At 35.4% G+C, this 9,812-nt stretch overlaps 2 protein-coding genes across 4 annotated transcripts; one reads left to right on the forward strand and one right to left on the reverse strand.

The window, feature by feature from the left end:
* The first annotated feature begins 539 nt into the window (after nucleotides 1-539).
* LOC143215148 (uncharacterized) lies at nucleotides 540-3,076 on the forward strand. Its single transcript, XM_076437004.1, has 4 exons — nucleotides 540-679; nucleotides 1,027-1,608; nucleotides 1,936-2,461; nucleotides 2,548-3,076. Exons 2-4 carry the CDS (start codon nucleotides 1,049-1,051, stop codon nucleotides 2,644-2,646), a joined length of 1,185 nt encoding a protein of 394 aa, XP_076293119.1. The 5' UTR covers nucleotides 540-679; nucleotides 1,027-1,048; the 3' UTR covers nucleotides 2,647-3,076.
* Smid (nuclear valosin-containing protein-like smid) lies at nucleotides 3,061-7,746 on the reverse strand. 3 transcript variants are annotated; one of them, XM_076436995.1, is made up of 12 exons: nucleotides 7,333-7,746; nucleotides 6,745-6,966; nucleotides 6,424-6,675; nucleotides 6,018-6,338; nucleotides 5,644-5,863; nucleotides 5,271-5,553; nucleotides 4,729-5,182; nucleotides 4,459-4,626; nucleotides 3,875-4,201; nucleotides 3,568-3,792; nucleotides 3,326-3,469; nucleotides 3,061-3,236 (listed from the first exon to the last, which is right to left on the reverse strand). In XM_076436995.1, the coding sequence occupies exons 1-11, from the start codon at nucleotides 7,507-7,509 to the stop codon at nucleotides 3,344-3,346; spliced, it is 2,775 nt and encodes a 924-aa protein (XP_076293110.1). In that variant the 5' UTR covers nucleotides 7,510-7,746; the 3' UTR covers nucleotides 3,061-3,236; nucleotides 3,326-3,343. The 3 variants fall into 3 exon arrangements, with proteins under 3 accessions (XP_076293110.1, XP_076293109.1, XP_076293111.1); XM_076436994.1 differs by having other exon boundaries at nucleotides 3,061-3,469; XM_076436996.1 differs by having other exon boundaries at nucleotides 3,061-3,469; nucleotides 6,745-6,914; nucleotides 7,333-7,476.
* Between the last annotated feature and the right edge of the window lie 2,066 nt (nucleotides 7,747-9,812).

Genomic DNA, 9,812 nt, shown 5'->3' on the forward strand with positions numbered 1-9,812 from the left:
GCGAAATTACTAAAACTAGTCGACTGAAAATAGTAACCCCCACCACTGCGAAATTCAGTCGTTTTACTAAAACTAGTCGACTGAAAATAGTAACCCCCACCACTGCGAAATTCAGTCGATAGTTCAGTAAAACTAGTCGACTGAAAATAGTAACAGCTACTATCGACTAAATCGATAGTTTTTAGTCGATTGCGCCCATCACTAACCCATAGACATATAGAGATAGACTGCGCCGTCTTATGGGCGAGTTGAAGCCCACAATGGCGGCGCGCGGTACATATAAAACATTTTTACATATGCATCTCTTGCTTATTTATCATTTTTATTAATGGAATTAAAAAACTGTAATATATATAAACAATATTTCTACGAATTATATATACATGACATATATTGATATATTTCTATTTTTCTGTATGTTGCAAAAATGATGGCGTTGTCTAAATTTCCTATACAGTGAACAATCTTGTAATTTTTACGCCATGGTTGTAATACTTTCTATATTCTATATATACATATATATATACTAACCAGTCGTAATGGTCGTAACCAATCACAGCAAAGCGTGAAAATTCGTTATTTTGAAATGCAACAGCAGTGAAAACTGGTGAAAACTTCACATTTTTGTGCATTTTTGGCAGAAACCAGCAGGAACCAGCAGGAACCTTCTACTGTCGACGTGAGTAGTTATTTTATACACATTAATCTGTATCAATATGTGAAAATGTATTTAATTTGACTGATATATTTATAATAAATGCTAGTTTTGTCGTCTTCTTATGCATGATAGATACTCTTATAAGAAATTTTTAATTTATGACTTGAAATGCGTAATTTTTCAATTATTCTCTTTTATAAATACTTTTTACACTATGGCATTTTATGTAGAAGTTGTATACTTCATGAAGCAATCGATGATTTTATAATATAAACCTATATAACATTAAATATTTCATTTCTTCAATTTTTTACTATCTAATTTTTAATAAACTTCTGTGTATTAATTTAAATTATTGTCAATTTTAGATAGTACATTACACGTTCAGAGATGTTTAAGGACAAAAAAACAAATTCTCAGTCACAACGCGTGATTTCACAAGTGCATAACAATTTTAAACAATTACGAATATCTAAGTCGCCGTCTGTTTTAAGTGAAAATTCACAACATAATTCAACGAATACAACCAGTAACACAGACGAGTGTACTACTTATTTAACAGATAATAAGAAGAAGGAACAAAAGATAAATAAATCTATAGAATTGATGCCACCACCAAAATTACCTTTGGCTTCAAAGACGCTTGTATCGACACAGAATAAAACTGATAAAGAGAACGATAAAGACAACAGATATGGAACAAAAGACACAGAGAGAAATGAAGGCCAATGCAGTGTAAAGAATAAATATCAAAGTGACAAGAAGTGGGTTTTAACAGATTTTGATATTGGACGTCCGTTAGGAAAAGGAAAGTTTGGTAATGTTTATTTAGCTAGAGAAAAGAAATCCAAATTTATCATTGCTATGAAAGTGTTATTTAAAGCACAAATACAAACAGCTGATGTAGAACATCAAGTTAGACGAGAAATAGAAATTCAGTCGCATCTAAGGTAAGAAAGTACAAACTTCAAAATTGTTTCCGCTACAAAAGTTAGTTTTACATGCCTCTTACATGTAATGTGATTTTATGCATAACAAAAATGAGTAGGTGTAATTTAAAACTGTAAACAAATAAGAAGAATTTAAATGTACTGTTGTACTATTTTCAACCTATTAAACATATTAAGAGACAGAATATATTTCTATTTCACTCCTGGTTGTTGCAATTCGGGTAGAAAATTTTATTTTGCATGAAGATCCGCTGTCTAGTAATAATATGTTGAAGATTGGAAAAAAGTTACCTTCAAATATTAATAGGTATTTATTTTTTAATATAGACATCCAAATATATTGAAAATGTATGGCTACTTCCACGATGAGAAGAGGGTCTACTTAATTTTAGAATATGCCCCAAACGGAGAGTTATTCAAAGAATTAAATTCTCAACCAGAGAAGCGTTTTGATGAAGTCAGGACAGCTACATATGTATCTCAATTAGCAGATGCTCTGAAATATTGTCATACCAAGAAAGTCATACACCGTGATATTAAACCCGAGAACTTGTTACTTGGAATGAAAGGTGAATTAAAAATGGCAGACTTTGGATGGTCTGTTCATGCTCCTGCGTCCAGAAGAAACACTTTATGTGGGACTCTGGATTATCTGCCACCTGAAATGGTTGTCGGCAAGACACACGATCATACTGTAGATTTGTGGGGTCTTGGTGTTTTATGTTATGAATGTTTAGTTGGTACACCGCCGTTTTTAGCTAAAACTTACGAAGAAACATATGTGAAAATCAAGAAAGCACAATATAAATTTCCGGATTATGTTAGCGAAGGTGCAAGAAATTTAATATCCAAGGTAAGACTTTCATTTACATTAACTTACGGTAACTGTAAGATCTTTTTGTCTGTTCATTTATTATGTTCAATGTTTTCTTGTTTTAGTTATTAGTTGTTGATCCGGAACAAAGGTTGCCTTTAGAAGATGTTTTGAAACATCCTTGGATTGTACAAAATCGAACAACAGAGCCGCATGTTCAGTAATGAATAAATTGGTTCTAATTCATATTCTTCTATGCCCCACGCATACAAAGGAAATATGCCGTGAAAGTTCAACAACAATATAAATGCAATTATTATGAAATAACTCCCTCATTTTATAGATTAACCCCTTGCCTTGTTAATCCGAGATGAAATTCTATTTTGGTTTTGTTAATGTATAGTTATTGGAGAACACGTAGGTATACAATAGATATAAATTTTCTCCTTTTCTAGAAAATTACAAACTATAAAAAAGGTTTTAATCACTGAAACCGTAAAATAAATCGTAGGGCAAGGGGTTAAGACAGGCATTCATTGCATGTTTTATTGTCGATAACGTTGCTCTATTACGTTACAGCAACTATACAAGTTTTATATGAATTAAGTTATATGGAAATGACTATGTAAAACTGTGTGTATGTTGAATATAATTTCATTTATTTTTAAAAATGAACCATGACAACTTTCGCATCGCATATGTCTAGTGTTTAAACAATAAAGAAAAATATAAATTTAGTCATTAGGTTGACATGATCAACTAAGTTTTAATATTGCAACTACATCTTCGCTTGGTTAAGATCAAACTGCTTTGACTATAAAAATAAAGTCAAAGTGTGTACACTTTTGTATTTCAATGTTTTTAATCTGAAAGAGTATTTTAAAATGGAAGATTGTTACATACATGCGTCATATTTTTATTTCACGTTTCCATAGGTTCCATAACTACATCTACTATAGTGGCATCTGTTGGAGTTTCCATCGGAGAGTCGTTAGATTTCTTTTTAATTGAATACAGCTTCTTTAGCTTTTCATAATGTTTTATGTCCTAAAATTTATAGTTGGTTAACCCAATATCATGTTCGAAGACAAAGGTGTGTGCAAAGGTGTGTGTTTGTAGTTCGTATAAATGTTGAAAATATATACCTTCTCTTGTACAGATGGTCTTATTTTATCAAATGCAGATAAAATATGCCGCATAGAGATTTCCGGCTGACCTGTATAATGTATGTCCATTAATTCTCTCAATGCTTCTACACCAGCTTCTCTGATTAAGGCTGCCAAATCTGCTCCAGTATAACCATCGCACTTGGCATTATACCCTATTAGTTCGAGGTTTACATCCGCAGCTAGTTTTGGTTTAGTTGAATTCTGTATACATAAATTATTTACAATAAAGATCATATATCTTGAGAATATTACTCTACTTATCTACGATCAATACATAAAATACCTTTGTTAGTGCTCTTAAAATATCAATACGATCTGCTGCTGTAGGCAGGTCTACGTATAAAATTTTATCTAATCTTCCTGGTCTCAAAACTGCTGGATCAATAATGTCAGGTCTGTTACTCGCAGCCATTAAAAATACTTCTTTACGTTCTTCTACCCCATCCATTTCTGTAAGCATCTGATTAACTACACGTGAAGTAGCAGAATTGTCGCCATCCGATCGCCTTGGGCACAAAGCATCCAGCTCGTCGAAAAATATAACACACGGTGCTGAGTTCCTTGCTCTCATAAAACATTGTCGAACTGCTTTCTCACTTTCACCAACGTACTAAAAGAAAGCCAAAATACATTGAAATAAAAAGTAAATCGCTGTATCTCTGTATAAATTACCTGTAACTGTTCGAAATATTTTTACTTTCTTATAACATTTTACAAATAATTTCAGGCAACAAAGTTAAGTTGCTCACTTTTATATTGCTTATAAAATATTACTTATCATTTACGAGAACAACAGTAGTTTGTAAATACCCAATGACACTATATGTTCGGCTACAAAGTATTTGTTCAAGCAATTAAAACAGTTACCATATTTAAAAGTTCTGGCCCTTTAACAGATATAAAGTTGATGCCAGCTTCATTTGCAATCGCTTTTGCTAATAACGTTTTGCCGCATCCAGGCGGGCCACACAATAATACTCCGGTAGGTGTTGTTAATCCTAGGGCTGTAAAATGTTCGGAATGTCGAACTGGACCCTATAATGTTAAATTGAACAGAAAAAAAATACAACTCAAAAAAACATACTTGATCAGTTTCAACAAACAGAGAACATTTATGGAGGATTTATATGCTATTACCAGTATAGCCATCTGCAATTCTTCTCTTATATCTCGTAAAGAACCAACATCATCCCACGTAACATCAGGTACAGTTGCAAAGCCTTCTCTTTTGGCTGATGGCTGAATAACGCGAAGAGCAGTTTCAAAATCACTGTGCTCGATACATAAATTTCTTAATCGTTCTGAGGAAAGTGGTGGATCATTACGTAACCAAGTAAGTAATGCCGCCAAATCCGGAGATTTTGAATTTTCTGGTATGACGTCCATCTCGATTAGCGCTGGAGGGCTTACAGAATCGCTCGTTTTGTTTGATTTGACGGTCTTGTCTTGATTTGAGGGAGACGATTCGGTAGTTGCTTCTTCGTCTAAATTACCAGTATTTTCAAAATTTTCTTTTTCAGCGTCTGGTTCGACTTCTCTTGTTTCCGATGATTTAGTGTCCGGTTCAGATCTGTTTACATTTTCCAGTATTCTAGTAGAAACAAAATAAGTGATACAATTCGTTGTCCATAATATAATACATTAGTTTTTACGTATACAGAAAACATCGAATAAGTTACCTATCCACAGCTGCCATAGCAGCCTCTCTAATTAGTGCAACCAAATCGGCTCCAACAAAACCAGGCGTTAGTGAAGCTATTGTGGATAAACTAACATTGGAAGCAAGTGCAACTTTCTCTGTATGTACAGTTAGGATGTTTGTCCTCGCATCTTTATCCGGTATACCAAGACACACTTCATGATCAAAACGGCCGGCTCTTCTTAATGCTGGATCCAATGAATCGGGGCGATTTGTAGCTCCAAGTACCAATACCCCAGTACCATTTTCTTTTAAACTCAATTCTGCACGATAAAACGTTATTCCTCGTTTAAAAATGAAATTGGAGGTCAATATAATCTAATAATTACGATTTAGTAATAGAAATAATTTACCATCTAAACATGATAGTAACTGGGCAACAATTCTTCTCTCCATTTCTCTCTGAGCAGTCGCTCTATGGGGTGCAACAGCATCAATTTCATCCAAGAAAATTACACACGGTGAAATAGCTAACGCTTGTTCAAATAAATCTCTAATCCGTGCTTCGCTTTCCCCTGATACTCCAGCCACAAGTTCCGGTGCTGCAACTTTCAGCAAAGGTATCCCCAATTCCTACATTTAAGATAAAAGATTAATAATGAATGAAATAGAAAAAACTATTGGGTTGGCAAATAAGTTTGTTCGGTTTTTGTGATTTATTCCACTCTAAAAAACCAAACGAACTTATTTGCCAACCCAATATAATAACTTATAATTGCATTCTTACTCCTGCAATAGCGTATGCCAGTAATGTCTTGCCACATCCAGGTGGACCGTGAAGCAAAAATCCTCTTGGCGGTGATATACCAAGTTGTTTAAAGATTTCTGGATGCTTCATATGAGCAAGTAGCTTACATACAGTTTTCAGAACTTTGTCACAGCCTCCTATGTTAGTGAACGTAACTTTTGATTCTGAGACAGGGATCCCTTTGGCTTTTTTCGTGAATATAAATTGACTGGTATCACTCTCTTTATCACGTTGCCTTTTTCTGTTAATCGGTTCGATCGGTGTACTACTTGCTGCAGTTTGTCGTATTTCTTTTGTAGGCTGTAAAGAAAACATTACATAATGTAATAATTTTATAGGCAATATAAATATTTCCGAAACCAAATGAATGAAAGTGAAATTTTACTGGTTTTTTCTGTTCGACATCCTTAGATGGTACAGGCTTTTCTACGTGTGAAGATGAATTCGGTTTGACCTGTCGATTCATCAGTTTGGTTTCATCGGTTTTATTATAAGTGTTTGAATCTGCTTTACTCGCATCGTCGTCGCTACTGATGTCTATTAATTCTTTGTCACTAGAATTTCCATTTTGTTTGTTCTGTGACTTTTTATATACTTTTAATAACATATCGTCCAACATCGTATTCTGAGGATCTGACTAAAATCAATATATTCTTGTTTAGATATGCAACTAAAAATTATATTTATGTAAAGTATATGCCAATACTTCTATATCCACTTCCTCTTCATCATCCTCGTCCTCGTAAGCAGGCCATTCGCAAGGACAATGTTTCTTCGCAAACATCTCTGTGAGCTCGTCGTATGCTTTGCGTACCAAAGCTCTAAATGGGCCTCGTTTCTTTATACGATAATCACGATATTTCTTTTGCAATGTATCTGCCATTTCATGAACATCAATGTAAACTTTGTTTTCATTCTCATGCATATACTAAAAATTAAACGGTATATATACAATATGTTTTAAAATACAAAATATGAAAAAATTTTATGCGAAACACAATTTTAATTCTAGATTTTTACAATTACATGATAAATTATAGTTGAATGTTTCATAAACAAATTTTATTCATTATATTTATTTCATTATATTGTGAGGTATAAAAAAATAATAAATAATTTGTTAATGCATAGACTTAAACGTTAAAGTAACAAATAATTTGTAAAATTCTTTTGTTATGTACTTTAAATGTTAGTAGACAAATTTACCGCGCAAAGTGCGCATTACAAATGTGTTAACTTTACGTATCTACATAGTTAAGTGAAGGAACATTAAAGAAAGAAATCAACGAATTACCGTTTGCACACGCGAAATTAATAACTGATCCCGAAGATCTCTATGAGAAAGATCAACTTTCGGTTTATTATTCACAGCTTTCGATTTAGAGTCTCCGCTGGATCCTTGTAACGGAATGATATCAATTGACGCATTCAATTTTCCAACCTTCTGCATTTTCTTACTGTCAGGAGTCATGAACGGTTTTATAGAAATCAAATGATCATGAAATCTTTATGCTTGCCTTCTTCCAATTTTTCACACGTGGTATCATGTAATTATTATTAACAATACTCATTCACCACTTCGTTTCTTAAACTGTAATACGGTGAATACGGAAAAGAGGGTACATATATCAGTATATCACAAGCAATCACAAGAGAAAGAATAACTTCCGAAACGATGTTGGAAGCCTAGAAGCAATGAAAACATGTAGATTGGCGTCAGTGTTGGGATATTGCACAGTTTTTTTTAGCGTCATTCAGCGTCATTTTAGCGCCAGTAAAGTACAAAGTGGGGCTAAAATGGGGTACCTTGATCACCCCGCATAATTTCGCAAAATTTTGTTTTCCGATTTTCAAATATGGATGTTTAACATGCGTATGTTATATTAAAATTTAATGTGTATGTACATATACATGTAATAAATTCAGATAAAATGCCTTGTTCACAGATTACATCGTCTACCAGATGACGGTTGTGGGAAAAATGCTACAGTCTGTTGAGAAATCGCAATGTGTACTGCGAAGCTAACGTGTTAGAAGGCGAAGGGGAGTTGTCACTGTATCTCATCCTGTATCAGTATTTATAGAAACTGTAACTGTAATATATACACAGCGGATTTTATGCATTTATTATTTTTTAACGTAGTTGCTCCGAGCACTACAGCCGCCACAGGGAGCGAGGCGAGACGCGCGGCCAGGAGAAGTGGGGGTATTCCACGGGTATTCCTTGGGAATGCCTTCGAGTGAGCACAAAAGAGTGCCCATGACTGTCCTATACATATACCGGGTCCAATGACGCCAGAATCGACCAAAAACGGTCGACAGGGTCGACTTTCCCACTCCAGCACCATGAGCATACTCCAACATCCCCCACTAAGACCGTAGACTGGTCTGGTTATCAGAGAGGGGGTAAACTGTATTCCCCTCTATTTCCCCGATCTGGCGACACTGACCGGCTCTATAAGTATATATCTATATCTATAAGTAGTGTTAGCGAGTGTCCTCCATAGATTTATAGAGATAGACTGTGCGGCCTGTACGAAGCACTAAAGCCTACAATGGCGGTGCGGGGTATAAAGAGTGAGAGAGAGCAATAACCAGTGGAATCGCTCTCTCTTTCTAATTGACGAGTTGGTGGGGAGAGATTCGCCCAATGAAAGTGGGGAGTGCGTAGGAAGTGAGAGTTGACTGGCTCGCTGCGCCCCCACCAACTATCGGTGTGCGAGTGAGAATAGAGATCCCACCGGCCGCCATTGTAGGCTTCAGCGCTTCGTACAAGGCCGCGTGGTCTATCTCTAATAAATTGAGGGGAATACAGAGTTACCCTCTCCCTCTCATTACAAGATTAGTCACGTGACATTGTGACACATGCACGACAAAGACGTAACGTGACACTTGACCGGACCATGGCGGAAGCGTGGGGGAATAGCGTCGTATAAGGGGAAGGTTTGAGTGGAAGATAAGTTTTAATCTGGCAGTGCCGTCCAGTGCTGCCAGATGGTTGTGAGATCGCAACCAGGTACTCTCCTACTTTTCCCCTTCCACTATCCTATTCCATCGCTTTAGGATTGAGTGGGGCAAATGGGAGACACATTGCGCGTGCGCGATGGGGACGCAACGATGACAGATGAGATGACATGACATTTCGCAGGTTTTAGGTTATTGCCGCGTATCGTATCGTACTCGTGTACATATACGTACTTAATGAAATAAATCATATGGTTCGTTCTAAATAGACATTGTAAACATTCTTTATTATATAATAAATAAAATGAATTGTAACATGTGGGAGTTTCAGTCGTGAAGCGAAGTATGAATGCTTTCTTTTATATGTACAATTGAAAAAATTTTGAAATCTGTATGTATGTAGTACTGAGTTACATTCCAGTAAAATCAATAAATCATAATATATTTTAACACTGTTAACCCTCATACGCTTCTCAAAAATAGTTGCATAAAAGAGACTGGGATAATAAATTCACTCATTTTTCTTCTACACGATAAATTGACAAATTACGTTTTATTTGTAACGTTATATTTTAAAGAAATACAACTCACAACATAGACATAAAGGGATCAATAATTACATAGTATGTGAAATAAGTAAATGGGTGAATTTTACGCGGCAATAACCTAAAACCTGCGAAATGTCATGCCATTGTTGCGTCCCCATCGCGCACGCGCAACGTGTCTCCCATTTGCCTCACTCAATCCCCGTCGCACACGCGCAACGTGTCACATATTACTCTGGTCATCAGAGAGGGGGTACCTCATATC

The sequence above is a fragment of the Lasioglossum baleicum genome, chromosome 13 (genome assembly GCF_051020765.1).
Source record: "Lasioglossum baleicum chromosome 13, iyLasBale1, whole genome shotgun sequence".
Lineage (NCBI taxonomy): Eukaryota > Metazoa > Arthropoda > Insecta > Hymenoptera > Halictidae > Lasioglossum > Lasioglossum baleicum.

What these genes read in the sequence shown, in the direction of transcription:
- LOC143215148 (XM_076437004.1), top strand. Translation starts at nt 1,049, where the DNA reads ATGTTTAAGGACAAAAAAACAAATTCTCAGTCACAACGCGTGATTTCA. An exon ending in GAAATTCAGTCGCATCTAAG is followed by an intron (nt 1,609 to 1,935) that starts GTAAGAAAGTAC and finishes TTTTTAATATAG; the next exon opens with ACATCCAAATATATTGAAAA. An exon ending in CAAGAAATTTAATATCCAAG is followed by an intron (nt 2,462 to 2,547) that starts GTAAGACTTTCA and finishes TTCTTGTTTTAG; the next exon opens with TTATTAGTTGTTGATCCGGA.
- Smid (XM_076436995.1), bottom strand. Translation starts at nt 7,509, where the DNA reads ATGACTCCTGACAGTAAGAAAATGCAGAAGGTTGGAAAATTGAATGCG. An exon ending in GTTACTATCATGTTTAGATG is followed by an intron (nt 5,554 to 5,643) that starts GTAAATTATTTC and finishes TTTATCGTGCAG; the next exon opens with AATTGAGTTTAAAAGAAAAT. An exon ending in AATTGCAGATGGCTATACTG is followed by an intron (nt 4,627 to 4,728) that starts GTAATAGCATAT and finishes TTAACATTATAG; the next exon opens with GGTCCAGTTCGACATTCCGA.